The 19,657-nt window shown below is 38.2% G+C and overlaps 1 protein-coding gene across 7 annotated transcripts in view; it reads right to left on the minus strand.

Moving 5' to 3' along the window:
- The window catches only part of PDLIM5 (PDZ and LIM domain 5), a 130,044-nt gene that overhangs the window by 47,456 nt on the left and 62,931 nt on the right, over nt 1–19,657 (minus strand). The window contains exons 4-9 of one of the 7 annotated variants that reach the window (XM_026847634.1): nt 11,140–11,182; nt 9,363–9,478; nt 4,752–4,769; nt 4,276–4,448; nt 2,691–2,727; nt 1,092–2,070 (exon numbers count right to left, since the gene is read on the minus strand). In XM_026847634.1, coding sequence (XP_026703435.1) covers nt 1,977–2,070; nt 2,691–2,727; nt 4,276–4,448; nt 4,752–4,769; nt 9,363–9,478; nt 11,140–11,182 — 481 coding nt within the window. In that variant the 3' untranslated portion in view covers nt 1,092–1,976. Of the gene's footprint in view, nt 1–1,091; nt 2,071–2,690; nt 2,728–4,275; nt 4,449–4,751; nt 4,770–6,761; nt 6,779–9,362; nt 9,788–11,139; nt 11,183–19,657 lie in introns of those variants that run through there. The other 6 variants (XM_026847633.1, XM_026847630.1, XM_026847628.1 and 3 more) reach the window with 6 other exon arrangements.

Consider the following 19,657-nt stretch of genomic DNA (forward strand, 5'->3'; position numbering starts at 1 on the left):
CTCTCCATTCATAAAAAAAGGAAAATCTTTAAACCCAGCAAAATGATTTTAACATACTCCTCCACATTCCTACTTTAATATGCAGTATTTTATCGAATGATTATATTGTGTTGTATGTGCACTCAATCACACACTTAGGTTTAGTAACACAGTCACCACTACCAAGTTATGTGATGAGGGGGTGGGGTGGTGAGGAATCAAACCATTTGGTATTTCTCATCAAAACAGTTTTAGTGAAATTATTAAAGTGAGTATTTTCCCCCACTGTCACTAAGGGGTTAATCCAAAAGGTGTGTATGGTGTGATATGCCTTGGTCCATCATTACCACTGCAAATTTAATTGTCCTTTATTCTGTGTATTGTTAGGCATCCACATCAGTGACTGTTATGTGTTAGATAACTTGTCTATTACCTGAAGTTTCCATTTTCTGTTTGGCTTTTCCTAAAGACAGAATGACAAATACCATAAGCTACTGTTGTAATATATAGCAGTATAAACCATCTAAAAAGGAAACAAGCTTAAAATGCTTCCAAAGGTCTCTATTCCTTTCAATTTTCCAAGCTGAGGGAGTTGGTTTTTTTATTGTATAAGTCTGCAGAAGCATTTGCAGTGGACATTGTTCACAGGACCAGTTCCATCAGAATAGTGTGTAGGTCAGCTGCACAAATTACAAGCCAATTGCAGTAGTCCCCATTAAGCAATTACGAAAGATTGGGCTTTTATATGTGCTTTACAAGCCGCCTTTAAGGTCTGAAACTTCTCTGATTCAATAAATGCTGCAAAAGCTGAGAGCAAGTTTTACTGAGTAGAATTCTTACTCCTGTAGCCCCCCAAAAGGTCAATCATTCTATTGATTTCTGTAAATCTTGTGTCAATTTTGGCACACACATACCCCATTTTTAACCCAATCAGGAACTCTACTACTGTGATAGTTTTGTACAATTCAGATTGTTTCTACTATGCAGCAGCGATTTAATTGTTTCTCTTACTGTGATCTGTGAAGATAAAATGAAATTACAGCTCCGTGCATGAGAAGACTATTCAAGGAGTCAGAGAGACTCAAAAGAAAAACAGACAGAGCTAAGATAAAAGCAACTTTTATTAAAATACTCTTCAAGCTTCAGAAAGCATAAGTTAATGAATGTGTAGCTACTATAATACATTATTTTACAGGAGAACCATATGGCCATGAAGCTTTTAGAAACACAAGAAAGCCTATGAGCTTCACTGCGCAATAAATAAATACTACCATCTTATTTTGTTCTTGTTAAGAGGATTTGTTGAAGCTCTTACAAGTACACAGCAACATTCTGCTCAATTTTTTCTAAGTTTTCCTTAATATGAACATATTACTAGTTGAAGCAGCAGAATCTTTATATTGAGCTTGCATTCTATTCACAACGTTGGAATATTTTTTTAATTCATTTTTTATTTGCTTAAAAGCAGCCTGTCTTCTTGTTCTACTTTGTAAAACATTTACAACCGCTCTAAAATTCACCTGCTGAAAACCTAGATAATTATCCTGGTAAATACAATAGTTTGAAATAAGTGCATACAGTCCCTCTTAATCTTCTTCCCCCAGCCCCAAAATCAAAGTAACACAATTTCTTATTCTTCTGTTCATAATTTTCTGCTTTCTAACAACCTACAGTAACTCAAACTCAGCAATGAAAATGACTCCTTTAAGGCACAAAAAGAACTGCAACAGCCATCTCCTCCCCGTGTTGGGACGTTCAGTCACCCAAGTTGTTCTGTTTTAAATATATATTTTTTTGTCAACTAGTGATTAGCACAAAAACATTTTCATCTCATTTTTTACACATCAGTAGGAAAGTGTTAGAAAAGTATAGAAAAGGCTAGAATTTCTCTCGCAGTAAGGCTAGTGAAATACATTTTCTTTTTTCTTTTTGCAAAGCAGATGGAAAAGAAGAAAGGAAGGAAGTGTTTGTATTTTGCTTTTGTAACTTGGGTAAAATCACTGGACATTAAGAACACGTGCTGAGACTTCATGGTGCCAGTCACGTAATTTTGTATATTTGGGGCTAAAGACGTGGATGGGAACCTTTTCCCTGTGGAAAGAAGTGACAGAAGAAAAATAAGAAAGAAAGAAAGTTTGTCTTAAGCATTTCACAAGCGAGCATGCAATCTCCATGCACTATTCCTATCCACACATTGTCTTCCTCTCTTGTCAAAAGCTTGGATTGGGTGATAGGCAAGGTCAGCAGAAAAACTCCCACTGACTGCAAGAACCATTGGCTTTAGCCACTGGTTGGACCTCATTTTGAACAACACTTATCCCAAAGCAAGGAGGCAGCTGACCCTCATTCACAGTCCAGAACTTTCCAGCTATGCCTTGCAATCTGATCCACACTTGCAAATCAAAAACTCCTGGTTAGATTGAGGAAAAGGAAAACCCGTTGAGAAGCTGACCTCGTACAGAAAACCAAATCAGTCCAAGTTCACAGAAAATCTCAAACTCCTGCACAAACATTAATACTGGACTGCACCAGCAGATTTTAAAAGGTTGGTCTATGCAGAAAGAGATCTTGATTTTTACATGCCGAAGTAGAAGGCAAAAAAGAAAGAAGCAACATTTTAAAAACACCCAGGTATCACACAAATGCACCAAACGCTATCAGTTAAGAATTAAAACATGCAAAGTATTTAAGTAACAGAAGTATCAACTCACTTAGTCTTCTTTGCAGCTTCATGTTCTGGTTCTTTCACTGCAAGAAGAGAAAAAAATTTTATTTTCAAAGGCACTGTACCACCACACACTAAGATTCTCCCCCGTGCCAATGCACTCACCGCAGCAGGAAATTGCAACAAGGCTCATTAGGACTCCTAGATTCTAAATATGCCCCAATGGAAATGAGGATGTCTATAAACTTCAAGAGCTCCTTTGCCAGCAGGATCGCTGAAAGGTGGCTCTGCTAGCCTCTGCTCTTTCCCTTGGCCCACTCTTCACATTGGCTTTGAGAATGGTGAGTTGAGAAAGGGAAGTTGAATGGAAGCTGGGAAGCATTTCTTTTGGACAAACATTAGGTTTCTATCATGTGATAATCCAAGCACCTGTTTGCAACCAGAATGTGACCCATCAAGGTGCTAGAGGACTGCACATGGGATAATGTAAAATCCCAGCCTTGGTTTTAAGTTTGGAAGATCTAGTTGCAGTCAGTTTCTTGTAGTATTTGTCACCATGATTAATTGATCAACACTGGATGACATGTTATTTGCTGTTTAGTTCTCATATTCTGCCCTTATAAGGATTAATGAAAAGAATCCAAAGGTAGAAAATGACCCATTAATAGAATACCGCAACGTAGGACCACAAATCAATCAGGTAACTGTCCAAATTCAGAATATTTATCACACATAGACAATATCCCTATTTAGAGAAATGTTATCATTGACTTCTACAGTAGTTCTGACAGAAAACTGAGGGGAGGGGGAGGGGGCTCTGATTTCCTCACTGCCTTCTTTATTGTAGCACTAGATGTGAAAAGCAGAAAAATGAAATAATCACCTCTATTTCAACTGCCTCAGTCTGAATATGACTGAGCTTAAGTCTTCTGATGGCACTTCTGATGGCTTTTATACAACATTATAGGTGTGTATGAATTATAACTGACAACATAATACGAAACCAAAGTTTCACCATAAAATTGTATGACTGGGAATGACCGCTGCATCATCTGTTCCAGTCCACAATATGCGTAATCACACCATAGCATAAGCAGAGGATGGAAACATGACTTGGGAGTAAACTGAGGAATGATGGATTTATGCTTCAGATCAATGAAACCATTGCAGGTCACATACTGTTGTATGACTGTCAGATTTTCTACATGCCTGAAAACACATTAATTTTTTTGGAGCATTTGAACAGGAATGTCACCATTTTAGTGATACAGGAGGGGAAAGAAACAATGAATACATATCTGCCAACATCTTTGGGAGTAGAAATGGAAATTTTAAGATTTATCTAGAATGTATTAATATTCAACTCAATCAGGAATACTGTCCAGTAATGCATATATCCTGAGCTATTTAGCAGTTGTAGGAGTTCTACAAAAATATTTTCCTGCTATTGTCTTCTCAAACTTTTTTCTTTTAAAGAACTCACCAAGATTGTGCCTACTGGATTTATTATCCAAGAGTGAAAACGCATGAGATGTGACTGAATCCTTTTACTATTTCACCCTACCCCTAGCTTTTAAAAACAACTATCTGTTCAAGGCCATTACTTATTACATTTACACCAAGCTACTCACTATGATCAGTGCCAGTGATTTGGGCGAGGATGCGGAAAGAGCGGGACTGGGTGGTGCCTGTCCGGGGATGCCAGTCTTCGGTGTCTTCAATCAATCGCTTCTTGCTGGCATCGCTATGGGTGGGTGTGTGGTAAAACTCTGTATAGGTATCCACAATGTGCTTCCGTGGAGGGCTGCATCAAGGAGAGGAGAGAGCAGTGAGCGAAAAGCTTCAGAGACCACCTGTGTTGGGGTAGGTAAAAAGACAGGGACAGAACTGTGACTTCTCACAGTGTTTAAAGGCAGCGTCTGTGTAGGGGCAGATGTGCAGCAGTGAGCTCCACAGGCACACCTGAACACAGATTGAGCTCTCCAAACCAAACACAGCTTTATAATTACTCTAACTCAACTGAAATATTTTTCCTTGTTTCATTGCTGGAGCATCAGAAACAGTAAAAGACAGTATTATCAAGACATTTACACATTTAAACCTTTACCGTTTGGGTGGGTTTTTCCTTGGAGATGACAGAGTAAGACAGCAAGAGAAAGTTTTCCCAGCATAAACAGGAAAAGAAGAAAAAAAAAAAAAAGAAAGAAAGTCAGAAAGTTGAAATAGAAGTACAGTTAATTATCCTATTGAATTAGTTTCGTGCGAAAGGGCACTGAAATCCAATTAATAGTGATATTCTCATTCTACTACCAAAACCAGAGCACAGAAGTCCCATACTTAAATTAAACTCACAGCGATTTCCTCACAGGGATGAGAGGGTAATTTGTTTTGGTAAAGTAGGGTAGCCTACTTAGTATGGATCAGGTGCCCCTTGAGAATTTCCTGTTAGGAAATTCTCCCCTTGGATCACAAGAGGCAAAGCACAACCTGTGTGCAAGGGCCACTCAGCACACACCAAGTCTTGGGCACTTGGCAAAGTCTAGATCAGAACCAGACCATCTGAAAGCATAAGTAGTGATGTTATGGAAACTTAATGTGAAGATACTGATGCTTGATACCCTTTCTGAAGGTGAAAATAGTAGTGGGGTAATCATTTAGTCTGAAAATTTTCCCCACAGTAGCCTAGAAGACTTTCAAGAATACAGGATTTTAAAGCTCTGCTTTCAGTCATTGCTGTAAAGAATGTGTAATGGTACTGATCAGTTTGGGAAAATGGAACAGAAGATTCATACCATATATATTATTCCTAAATTTTACATTTGTTATCCCAAAGCATTAGTCATTAAGGCCCTTTAAATGTACATTTATTTTCACATAATTTACAGGAGATTAACTGCAAAATTAGCTCCTAAGACATACAATTCTAATAATAATTTTAAAAACCCCAACCCCCTGACAGAACTTTAAAAGTCAGTTCTATTTTTGCCACTACTTCCCCACTGTACTTTTAATGTCTTTCTGGTGAAGAAAGGTGGAAAATATGAATGAGAATGAGGTAAATCATTAATTGTCAACAAGTAAGAATTAGGCCCATTCAATGGAATGCATTAGTAAATACTTACACTTAAAAAGAATACTTAATACTTGAAATAATGATGTGAAAGATATCATATAAAATTAAAACGAATGAATTTATAGACACACAGTATTAGTGAAGTATGTGTATCACATGTCAAAGCTACTAAACAAGGGAGAGGTATAGAAACAAAGAAAGTGGTATTTCCAGGACGGAGTACAAGTAGTACAGAGAAAAATGAAGTAAAGCATCAAAAGAGTTAATAGCAAAAATAAAATCTGAAAATTAAGGCAATAATTAAAGGTGTGGAACTACATGGAAATGTAATTATTTACATTCAGCTGACTGCATTCTAGCAACTACCACAGTGAAATAAGTAGTCTTTCACATTTGTTGAACGTGGAATTATAAACTAAATATCCTGCTGATTTTTCTTGTGGATCCTACTGGTCTCTTTTTTTTAATGCTTGAGTCTACTAGTAATTACTCACTGAGGCAACAAGGTGGTGCCAGACACAAAGGAAAACTCAGTGAGACAGGCTCTCCCTTAACTCAGGGCAACTTGAGGCAAGGGGAGAAAAGACAACCCAAACAAACCTCAACCATATTTATCATCCCTAATACGTACGAATCACAGTATATGAATGTTACTCTTATTTTTGTGGTATGAATTCAGTATTCAGCCCTTCATTCCATACTCCTCAAACCTTTTTTACTTTTATACTGTATTTCACCATTTACTAGTATTAACACCAATTAGCCATAGGTGCACCAAGAATTTATCAATACACACGAACACCACACAAATGTTTTGTGGAATAAAAAAAAAAAGATACAAAATGTAACACAGTGAAAAGCAAGATCACATCATGTCCAATGCAGACAAAACTACACTAAGAAGTTACTAAGAAAAGCTGAAGCTGTTTTGCAAAATTTAAATATAAAACTCTAAGAGCTATAATTTTGCAAAACAAGAATACATGCTGGTTATACCAACAGGAAAAACGACCATAATTCAACTCCAGTGCTGTTGATACTAACTTTGTCACTGTTGTTATCTGTAAGGGAAAAAAAGTATTTGATGTGTTAATAGATTCTTTCCTTCCTGCAATATTACAGGAGTTTCCAAATCCAAGCTCTGGTAAAGTCATATATCATGTAAGTCAAACTTACAATCACCAAGAGAACCTACAAGGGAAAAATTTAGCCCAGCTGATCTTAAACTGAGTGAAGTCTGTGGACATCTTACCTGTTTTAAGCAGCAGGCACATTTTTATGCAAGAGTTGGCAAGAAGGTCTTAATAAAAGTGTAATTGCAGGCAGCCTAATGAAGGCAAATTGCTTTCTTTCTAAGCCAGAACTAAACAAGGGAAACAAAATTTCCTACCCCCTCCTGAAGTGAAGGCAAATTGTTTATTTCCTGAACATGGTTTGAGGGGAGTCAGGAGGAAGGGAAGAAATTCTGAGTATGACAAGGTGCATGTCTGAAGAACTGCATTTGCTCATTTGCTCAGCAGTGCTATCTATGAACAAGATACAAAGTTCCCATTTTTTTGACAAGATTAATAATACAAAACAGAGAAACAAAATTGAATTTATTTCAGACTAATTAATTATTCCAAATGTCAATGTTTCTGATATTTCATAAATGACATTGATTCTATTTTAAATGGGGAGATAGTAAGCATCATTGTTGAAATGTAATTTTTCTAAGTAAAACTAAATAGTGTAGCAGCAGACCAATATAATAAATTCAGGGGTTTTGTTTGTTTGGTTTTGTTTTCTGCCTTAGGACTGCAAAATAGTTAGACAGCCCAAACACACTATTGTAAGAAAGATGGTGAAATAGAGTAGGTTTTTACAGCTCTAAATGTTTTCAAGCTTTCTCAAACTAGATCTGCAAGGTTGGCAGTGAGACAGAGATTTCTTCACCTGTCAGCTGTGATACTCTTCAGTCAGTATTATGCATCCCCTAACCATAAGGCACCTAACAGTGCTCGACCAGCCATCCTTTCTTGACTGTCTACGCCTGCAGCACTTCCTTCCAGGAAACTTCATTTTGTTGCTATTGTTCCTCTTTCTCAGCACTAATTGCTACTTTTGAATATTCCTCGCACAGTTATCTGCGATCCTGGAAAGATAAAACATGGTTTGCCAAGGCACATTACAAGTCTACCAGCACTGAGCAAGTCCTTGGGATCTCCCAGTTTCATCCCACTTCTTATGCAGTGTGGACTGCTGCCATCAGCTATTTAAGAAAGGACTGGTAGGTACCATGAAAACAGTGTGATAGAAAATGCATACAGACTGCATTATATGAGTCCACATATGGAAAATATTCATACAGCAAAATATAGGGAATAGGTATGTAAAGAAGTTCCCCCCCGCCCAAGAAGCTCGACAGAAACTGCAATTCTGTATTTTAGTTGACGTGGATGTTTACTTTTCTGTAGGGTTCTTCATACACTTTCTACACTGAGAAAATACCAGAGGAGAGAGACACTAGGCCTATTCCTCCAGTCCCCTTCCTTTGAGGGATGGGAAATAGTAACCACAGCTTTTAGCCTTTAAGCACAGGTTTCACATTCTCAAGATGGAAGAGAAACCTACACTTCCCCCCTGCCCTTTTTATTACCTAATTTAATCTGCCAGACACTGCTGCTGAGCACAGAGGCCAACTGGCATGGGACAGCTCACACCCAGCCTCCTCCTCACCCTGCTGCACAGCAGCCTGTGGGAACCAGCCCTTGGGGTGCTGCAGCTCCTGAGACCTGCTGTGGAATTTCTGGGAGAGTCCGAGGTGGCCCTGGCCAAAAGTCTGCCACTAAAACAGGGTAGCTGCTGGGCTGTTTAATTTACTAATCTATCGTTTGCTAGTCTAGATGTTACATCAGATATAGTATAATCCTTTTACGTAGCCTTACAATCCCTTAAATGTTAGGTCTCCAATATCCATTTCAATATAAACAATCATTTGAATGCAAATATTACTCAAAGTTTAAACCTGTGTGGCTTTTTTAGGGTAAAGGTAACATTTAACGCTGAGGTTTTTACATTATAGTGCTGCAAATCTCTGCTCAATCCCTCCAGCTTCCTTGCATGTATCAAAGTTTCTTGTGTATTTTGCAGAGAAGTAATTGCGACATCTGTCCCTTTGCCTCCCTTCTGGGAAGTTTCTCCACCGGTCCTGCCAAGGGCCATGGTTAGTCTTTCAGAGAGTGCCTTGTTCTCAGCCATCACCCTTCTTGAGAGACCGCTCTGCATTTTTGAGTGCCTGCTGCTTTCAATCATCGCATTGGGAGTCAAAATACACAGTGAGACACGGACATCAAAATTGATGCTGGGCTTGTTGTAAGGTCCAGAACACATCATGCTACAACCCACTATTTAAAACATTTTGTGATCCTGATTCAATTTAGCCGTGACACTCTATAAACTGATATGTCACTCCTGAGAAAAATCATCACTGAAGGTCTAGCTTGGCCCTTCAAAGCATTCCTTTTAAGATGCAAGTCTTTCCTTAGAGATTTGCTTCTGAGAATTGAACGACTCCTCCAAGCTGTGTTTTACTTAGCCCTTAAACAAGCCCAGCTTTTTTCCTGCGAGGAAAGACCCTCACAGCAAAAAAAAAATCCCACCTACCCATTTTGCTGATTACTCTCCCCCTGGTTCTCTCTGAATCCTCGTCGTGGCCCCTCAGCTACATCCTGGGCGCCGTCGCTGGCGGAGGCGCTCGGGGCAGCATTGTGCATGGCGGGCTGCCGTGGGACATTAACTGCAGGTTTAGCAGCGCTCGGCACAGGCGACCGCTGCTCAGCGTTAGGCTTGGCGTTAACATGCAGTCCAGGCGCAGCAAAATGGGCCGGAGCGGCAGCTGCCGGGGACAGAGCCGCCGCCTGGGCTGGGGTGAAGGCGGAGGATGGTGATGGGATGGAGGTGACTTTGGAGGAATTTACCGCTCCAAATGGCCTTGGTGTCTTATTGTAAGCCACGCTCGCCGTGGCAGTGACTTTGGGTGCAACAGCAGAGGCAATGGGCACAGGCTTAACTACTTCTGTAGGCTCTCCCTATGTGAGATGAAAAACAAAAAAGAAACACACAAAACCACGCCAGACGCATGCACATTCCTCAGCAGGGATTTTTGCTGCTCTCAAGGGAGATAACACACCTAGCGTGAAACAAAGCAGCACAGAAGCAAGCTTTATGGAGACTGCAGCCATGAAATGTACAGGAAAAAAAGCCATGCATTTTAGGAGAGGAATGATCCAAGCATGCACAATCAGTAAGAAATCCCACGATGCTAACTCCTCTCATCATATTCAAAACGGACACCTCACAAATCAAAATCAAGAGAAACTGAAGAACAACTCTATTGCAAAACCCACTGGGTAGCTCATGGAAAAAATTAGCATTTACAAAAATCCATGTTCCACCTCTCAAACCCTATTCAATATATGCACATCGCTCATACATAAACAGCTTGTGCATGTGTACACACACGCTGTATATATACTGATCTGTTGATATGACTCTTAAGAGCCCTGGATCTCATTTATTAGAGGTCAGTGCTTTGGAACTCTGAGCTTTTCTAGTTGCACTCCATCGATGTTCTCCAATGTCTTGATACACCCTTGTTGGATCAAAACACTCAAAAAACAAGTTGGTTTTTTTTTTCTTTCCCAGGATCTATGTTTTAACATGGTAGTTCCCAAACTGTGGCCTTTCAAATAATGGTCAGCAGAACAGTAATATACTATACATTATTTACATCCACTGGAGAGGATTTTCAAGTACAGGTCATTTGTAAGTATATTCAGGTTTGCAAACAGCCTTCTTACCAAAAAGGGGGAGGGTGGTAGTGGTGGTGGTAGTGTTGAAACTATTGCTTGAGAACAAAACATTAGAAGAACTGAGAACAAATAAGTCCCCAGGGCTCTAAAAAAAACAGAGGGGGATTGTTCTCTAAAACTCTAATATTTAGATAAGCTTCTTTCACATATAAAGGAAGATTTTAGTGCCTATTAAAAAAAAAACCCAAACCAAAACGAACACTCCCACCCCCACCACCCCCAAAAAACCTCCAAAACCTAGTACTGTTTCTCTCTTAGGGATAGAGGAAAAGTTTCAGCAATATCTTTCTTTAAAAAAATGCTCTGAGAACTGGAAGATAACATTTATTCAGATGTTTTTCTTTTTTGGATAATCATTTGCCAGGTCTCTCAATTCTATTCTTAGGGACAAAAAAAACCCAAATCACTCAAAGATTCAAATACTGCAATAGTCTTAATGTAACGCATGGAAATCAAGCATGTTATATTGAAAGGAAAGTTTGAATGACAGTGCTTATCAACAACAGAGTTTGACAGATGGGTACAGTTAGTGCCACATGCTACGTTTCTTATTGTGATGATGGACATACCTTTGGTACATGAACAAGATTGGGTTTTGGTACAGAAGCCACTCTGGAAGAGGAAAAACATACACATAATTATAAAAAACAAGTTATTTAATGCTCCCAGAATCACAGAATCAACTAGGTTAGAGAGGACCTTGAAGATCATCTAGTCCAACCCTTAAACGTTTAAGCATTTCCCTCTTCCAACTCACCACATCCACCCACATACATATGTATATATATATAATATTTTGTTTCCTCTAAAGGAAACAAGAAGTGTACAAGTTAAACCTACAACATTGTTGTTATTACAAGCAAAAGGCAAAACCAAACTGGTTTCATTTATCCAGATACAACATTAGGATTTCTATCATCTATCATCAAGTGCTATTTGATTTGTAAATTCATAATACCGTATCACCAATTAGGAGACTTCAAACCCAATTTGCTTTAGTTTTCCATCCTTTCATAAGAAACTATGTCACATAACTCAAAAGCTCTATTCAGATAAATTGCATTTTAAGTAGTGCATAAGCTTTATTCAGGCTTAAAACAGAAAGCTTCCTTTTAGAACAACAACAAAAATCCTTCTGAAAGATGTAGCAAGATAAATAATACAGAAACTGTTTGCCCAGTCTTTGGTCTTCAAAAGTAAGGTTAATGTCACTTGAACTCCACAGTAGATGACAAAAAAATTCTTCCAAACAACAGGTGCAATGAAACTGTTATGGGGTGGTGGGAGGGAAGGGAAGTATCACAACTGAAAGGATTAAGAGGATAAAGAAGTGACAGATTTTGTTATACTTGAACTGTCAATGTGTTGCAGGTAAAGGCACCTCAATTTTATTTTTTTTTCAGCTTTGCATATACTTGTATGCAAAAATACACACACACACAAAATTAAAAAAATAGAAAACCCAGCAAAAAATCTGACACACTAACATTCTGTCTGCAAACATTGCTGCTGAAACACTTGAGTCTTTTTATGCTGTTTTGGTAGAAAATTGGCTTCCTGCCACATTTTGAAACATTTCTGGCCATATTTGGTAGCTGCTTAGAAAAGCTGGCGCCCTTAATGACCCAAGAACCTGCAATCATATCCTGCCTGAAATCACACAACTCCAATTTCCATCAAATCTTCTAAATGGGGTTTTGAAGAACTGAAGCTGGATTCTCATTTCTAAAAGACAATCTGCCAGGGAGGCAAAAAGTTTCGTTTAATTAGAGATCAGCTAACAGAGGCAACAATTTAAAACACCTCTATTGTATAAAGCCGCTTTTCTACTTCCACCAGGAAAACATGGAGAGCCAGATTTGAATTAGGCACACTTGGTCCATTAAACAACTTTTTTTTTTTTTTTTTTAAATAATTGCATTAAAAATGTTTACTCCTTCCCTCAAAGCCATTTGGCCCTGAGGGCTCATTAGATGCCAGCAACAGCAATTCTGCTGCAGGTTCAGTAGCCAATTTACAAAAATAAAATAAAAATAAAATAAAAAAAACATTGCATGAGAATATCATCTTCTGCGATTCACCTTCACCATTCATGCATCGCGGCTGACACACATTATGTCCACATCAACAGTAATTCTCAACAGAGGGAGGGTTTTGTCTGCTCTGAGGAACATGTCCTTTCTCCCCTTTCCCACAGAGCGTGCAGCCTCAGAGAAGGCTGACCTCCAGCCCTCCAAAGCAATGGGGTGCATCATTAATCACTCCTAATTGCAGAGTTGTCAATTTGCAGCAAACAAAACCAACAAGAAGGGGAAAAAAAAGAAAGAAAAAAAAAAAAAAGCCAACACATATGGAAACTTTTCTCTCTTTTTTAAGACCAGAGAGACAAGGAAATATGCATCTCGCTCTCTTAGGCATTTGTTTTTTAATAAAGTAACCTGGAATGTTTTGTGTACTTATTAAGCTGATCTACAGTAAGAAGTAGAAAGACATTCATTACTCAACTACCATATTTCATGCTTGAGAAAAAAGCTTCTCTTTGCTAATGCTGTGCCTTGAAGTTTCAGGCTCATAAAAGGAACAGACTTAAATTTTGTTGTTTTTACAAAACAATCAAATTTGGGTTTGCAATGAATGAAATTGCTCTGCATTCATCAATATAGCAGTTATTTCAACTGAAATTACAATTTGAAAATTATTTCAAACCACTATTTCCATATGATCTGAGGACATGCTCTTCAATATTCATCTTTAAAAATATCATACGAAAAGAAGAAGAAAAAAAAAAGTGAAAAAAAGGCTTGAAAACGGAAATGTTCCCAATGTTCTTTTAGCATTGGAGTCAGACAGCATAACATTACTTTATTTCCCCGAAACATACTTGAAACAAGGACATAAATTTGTGTGTCCCAGACATACTTCAAACAGTTTAACTTGGCCTTGTTGACTTCAGATCATAATCAGACTAAAATCTGTGATTTATCCCGTATCATATAAAGAAAATGCTCACCCAGCAAACTGAGCCACCAAGATCTGAATGTGAAAAATGCATGGTGGTTAGACAAGACAGTACAAAAGGAAATGCACACTTCAAGCTGGAAAGCAAAACACATCCAATACAAACATTTAAGAAAATACTTCCTTCAGGGCCATTTCCCTCAAGATTTTGAGAGATGCTACCTAATTGCATAGCAGAAAAATAATTAAACTGTAGAACCTTGTACATTTTCTTAGCTGTTAGCACTCTGCTTGCCACCTAGCAATTAAATGTCTTAGGATTTCATGCTGGTTTGGTCACGTTGAATGCATTAATAACTGATGATAAAGGCTTTCAAAATGAGATGACACACTTGCCCTGTTACTACCTATTAGAAAAGCAGGATGGCTTGAAGCAGGATATTTTCCGAATGATTTAAAACTAGCAGTTCAGTTTATTTATGCAATATTTTCAATAACATACAAACAAAGCAAAGACATAAAAGCTTGGTATAAATGCTTATTACAAACAACTCACACAAAAGACCTTGACAAACGGTTACAGTTTTAAGCTTCATATGAATTATTATAAACAAAACCAGAAGCAGCAGCCATCATTTACTGAAAAACTAATACTGAAAATGAAAGTGCACAGTTTTTGCACAGGCTTCTACATCAAAATCATTTATTCTAAAAAAAAAAAAAAAAAAAAAAAAAGACACAAGCAATTCATCAGAACTCTTCTATAAATGCCAGTAACTGGAAAAAAACATTATTAAAGCTAAAGCGACAGTATTTCATGCTTCTGCAATGAGTATAATTTGATATATTGTCTCCAAAGACTGATCATCAACAAAATCACTGTAATGTCAATAATTAGCATTATGGAAGTAAATTCAATGTAAAGTAGGATTTTTCTTTGGACAAGTCTCAGCTGCCTTTATACATATAACCACAGAATAGAAGTCCAAACCCGCAGCCAATATATTCCTAAGGCTTTATTGAACCTAAACCCCAAAAGACATTTCAGAATTTGTCTCTTCTGAATTCCATCTAAATTCCCACCATCCCCAGTCCTTCTGCCCCTTAGTAAAGGGACACTATTATATTCGTAACTTAAAAAGCAGATGACAAACTCAGTGAAAAATTCACAAAAAGGTAACTGTGCTTATGAACTTCTCTATAAACAAGGGGAGCACACAATACCAGTATTAACATAGGTACTGCATTTGGAGTTTTTGTATCTCCATAACTTAAAGGATTGCTCAAACTCTGGTGTGAGATACAACAAGAAGCTGCAAGATCTTCATAGAATCATTTAGGTTGGAAAAGATCTTTAAGATCAGTGTGTCCCATCATAAACTTAACACTGCCAAATCCACCAAAGTCAAGGCTGGAAGATTTTCAACACAACTGTATTTGTTATTCTGAACTGAAACTTCCTAATAGAAGGAAGAAAGGAAGGATTCTTTTTTCACCCTCTCATTTTCAAAACTCTTTCTTCCTAGCTGGATACAGGTTTTGACAGCAGATACTACATCCCTGAAGAGCCACTGGTAAGATCTTCCTTCCAAAAACCTGATCTTTTCACTGTTTTGCTGTTGTAGTCTGCAGTTCTGTTGGTTTGCTTCATTTAATTTCTAGAGAGCAGTCAGTGACAGGGCAGAAAGCTAAATACATTTGCTTTGCGTAAATTACCCAACTCATGAAAAAAGATGACAAGCAGGAAACATTCAACTTATATAACAAGCCATGACTTTCAGTAGGGGTTATCTGAACAAAAACAAATGCAGATGTAATTTAAAGCACAGAAAAAGAACAATCCAAATATATTTCTCTTTTCCTTAGACCCAAGCCCTTTCTCTATCACAGACATAATTCATTTCTTACCAATGCTTTTCTGGCTCACAATAGAAAAGCAAAAACATTCTTCAGCTTGCTTCTTGTTGCAACTTACACACCATCGGAAAGCGTTGCCTTACATATACTAATATAACATACAACTACATTTTCCACAGCTTTGTCGAAACTGGTCTGGGCAACACCAGTCAGTAAATCAGCGCTTCAGCAGTCTTGCCAGGACAAGCACTTGTGGCCTTGAGACTGCAAACCTCTGCACACCCCAATGCATAGCAGAGCAGAGATAGCAAAATCATCATTAAATACTACTCAGTGAGAACTGGAATCTGCTGCAGTCATTGCAAAATTTTTTCCTTAATAAACATGGCAGTATCTGCTCATCACTGTCTAGCATCCCAACAGATGGCTGCCAACATTTTATTTCTTGTCATGGTCTTTGTTCTAGTTTATTATGTTAGTTTTAATTTAGTTGAATATACCATATTATGACAAATATGGGAATGCAGACATTAGCGCTGACTTCCTGTTTAAAGTAGCAAATGGCAACTTCAAACCAGTGATACAGGAGAGAGAAGATGCAATGCATACCGGTATTTCAGACACCGTACATCTCCAGGAGTCTTGGCATGAACATTTTCTGCAAACTAATTCTTACATTAAAAATGCATTATTTCTTGTCTTGCCCTACAAAATACAGGCTGTAAGCTCATGATAATTCAAACATTAAAATGTGAACAGTGTGAGACACAGTTGTCTCGGCATTAGCAAAATATTGAAAAGAGTTTCCGTGGATGCGTTTGTGTATGGAATCTCAGAAAAGGATCTCTTCACTTTGAGCAGCTTATAACTTCTGGGCTTCATGCCCTTTGATGAGGTATACTTAATAGAGTATGGTGAGAATATTATTTATTTCTTGACAGAATAGTAACTCCAGATAATACTTAACACCTTACTTCATTATGATTAGCCTGGGAATATTAATTAGCTAATGAGTCACTCTCAACAGATTCTACATTTTCAGTAAGTTTAAAGGGGGACAGTTAATATAATGTGCATGTCAGCATTTTACGTTTCATATACACTATATATCCTTTACATCCTCATACCGTGCACTCCCCCAGAACACCAGATTATGATGAAGCACTATGTCAGGTAAAAGCAAGAAAAATTGTGTTCTTGCTTTACTGGCTATTTGATAGCTAGCCAAATCAAATGTAGGTTCCCCCTCTTAAATTTAAATGAGGCTTGGGAGTTCATCATTATGTGTTAAAATAAACAGTGATGACATTTTAGAAGAGAAACAAGCTGCCCTCTGCTTTGGTATTCCTACCCACAAAGGATTAGTTGTTTTCAAGACCTCCCAAAGGCAACCACTGCTCATAGTCTCATTCCTGTGGTCTGTGGCAACCCTACCAAATGCATTTGTAAAGAGAGTTTAAGTGCAGACAGATAATATTTTATTCTATTAAAGCAAAACCAAAAACCAAACAAAAAGCTAAGGAAAAAATACCATGGAATTTACCCCGCTCACCTTCTGACTGCCAGAGACTTTTAAATACATGATTCTCTATCTCATGAAGGAAGAAGGTTTAGAAACCCAGAGAGACCACGTGTATGGCCACACTGGACATGGGGAACACGTCTGTCCATAATTGTTCATGACTCCCCTGATCCAAGCCCAAACAGGTAAAGCATCCCCAGCACCAAGTATTGCCAGTACCTTACAATCCTGTATCGCAGATTACTGCCAGTTGCCCAAGAAAAGTTATAGAGCAGCCCATATGCAAGTGGTAGGTCAGCCTAAATAACTGAGTTCAGCAGGCAGAAATCCTATCTTGCCACTGTTTGGCTTCTCAAAAGCAATACAAAAACTAATGACTTGTATGTAAGATCACCTTCAGTGATGATGGTCATTTCTATCAATTATGTCTTGTTATAAACTGAATTTTTTCTTTTCTTTAAGCTTTCCTAAAGCTGTCTTGACAAGTAACAGTATTCACATAACAGTTAAGTGCAAATAACAAGATAAAACAACTAAGCCCAGGCTTTTAATAGAGTAGAATTTATAGATTTGATTTTCTTTAGAAGTGTTTAGTAGATACTAATTCTAACACAGTAACCTACCTTTTAAAAATAGCCAGCCTAATGAAAAGCATCAGTCTAAATGACTTGCAGACTTAGTCCTCCAAAGCCCTCAAAAAAAACCCCAAACCTCAACTTCATGTTGACATCAGTCTGTTATCAAATCTAGGTTATAATTTAGGAGATTCCGAACTAAACACTAAATTATTTTTTCCAGTGCTTTCCACAATATGGTCAGTAATGTTTAAATTACCTCCTTTGTCTAAAACATAGCCCAAATAAGCTTGAATGTGCAGTCACATCTATTTTAACTGGAAATACATGACAAACAGCTCCCCAGCCCCTAACATATCCTTATTTGGGATTATTTTTTTTCCCTCTTAAGTGCATGCTTGGGAATGAACATTTATATCAACATTTTTTCTCTCAAATGAAGAATCTGGCAATCCAGAGAGCCATTAAATTATATTTTACTTCTTATGGCACATCTCTCCTCTACAAAGAGATCACCCATCCATGGCTTGGAAAAAAAAAAAAAAAACACCTGAAAAATGTAGTGAAAGCATAGTTAACCAAATGAGATGAAAACTGTTTTCGAGGTGTCAGGCAGCAATAACAAAGAATGGCCATCCTTCACTAGGTCACCTGCACGGGAAACGGTGTCACCCACACAAACCGCAGAAGCACTTTGGCCAAATCCCAGCTGCTTCCTCACAACTCCAGATTCTTATTGACTTTTGATATGGGAACAACATGAGCAACTTAATACTACAACTTCTGAATTTCCACCTGGAGTGTTTGGAGCTGTACATCATCACAATCACATGGACACATGGAGGGTCTGCCGCAACTGCATGGCCCTCAGGTAAATTGCTGAGCCTAGGGCTGGTCGAGAAAAGCCATGGACATAGCACAAATCACCAATAAAGAAACATGATGCTAAATAAATTAAAAAGGATGATGGTTTTAATTCTTTCCAATTAAGGTCAGGAATACCATTAAGCATTGTCTGACTCCTAAGCGTGACCAACCACCTAACAAAGCAAATTTTCTTTCCCATCCAGCCCCTTGGACACCTCATAGCCCTCCTATGCCACCCCAGTAGTGAGGGAAGAACATCCACCCTCCAGGTGCACAAGCCTAGGGCCTGGCTGGCAAACTGCCATGAGAGCAACCACGGGCCTTTCCACCACAGGGACACTGCAGGCAGCATGTACCTGCAACAGTCTTCATTGCAGCAGGTGTGTTTAGAGGGCCTCTCCCAGGCTGTCCCTAAAGGGCCACCACCACAGGTGGCGGTGGCTGTGGAAAACAAGAGCTGAAGCACTATAAACCACATTACAGAATTATTACAGGATCAATTTAATGATTATGCACTTGCCAGAAGTTACTAAATTCTCCACTACAGGTCCTCGCTTTTTTTTTTCCCTTTATCATTTCCAGGTATTGTTTACATGTTTATATATTTAAGGTCATGAGCTTAGCAACATGTATTGCAGGTCTAACATGCTGAGAAAAGCTATTTATTTCTCCACATGGCTGAATGCTATAGCTTTAGACATCTAAGAACTTCAGTTTGAAAGAAGACTTGTAAAGAAACCTCTAACTACTGCATCTAGAAGACCTCAGGTCAGCCTGCCCAACAGGTCTCACCACACCTTTAAAGGAAAGGGAAGTCCAAGAGCAACTGCCAGAGTACGAGCTGTAGCTGAAATTTATTTTGTTTAGCACAAAAGCTAAGCAAGAAAAATTGAAAGGCAGCAGTAATGTCAAATAGTTAATTCCTGTAGTCAATAAACTGGCCAATGAACCAATTATACTGGAAATTCTATCATTAAGTAAAGGTGCATAAAGCAGAGTGCTGTAATTCTTCTATTGTTTGCAACAACTGAGAAAGAACAGAAAAATTAATAATCCCATCCGACTCCAACAGATGCAGCTAACTAAAGAGTTTTCCCTTCCCACAGTCTAGCTTTAGAAAAAGTAGCTCAGAATACTTAAGACATAACATTCACAGCATGCTCACAGCATATGAAACAATTAACTGCTTTTGTGGGCAGCTAATCACTGATGCAAAACATCTGATAGTCACAAAACCTGTTGAGATTTTTCACAATGCTGCAAACATTACTTCAGCTGTAAAGCAAGACAAAAGTAAGTGAGCAATGT

This window comes from Athene cunicularia (genome assembly GCF_003259725.1).
Source record: "Athene cunicularia isolate RWA chromosome 4 unlocalized genomic scaffold, athCun1 chr4_part2, whole genome shotgun sequence".
In the NCBI taxonomy this organism is placed as follows: Eukaryota; Metazoa; Chordata; class Aves; order Strigiformes; family Strigidae; genus Athene; species Athene cunicularia.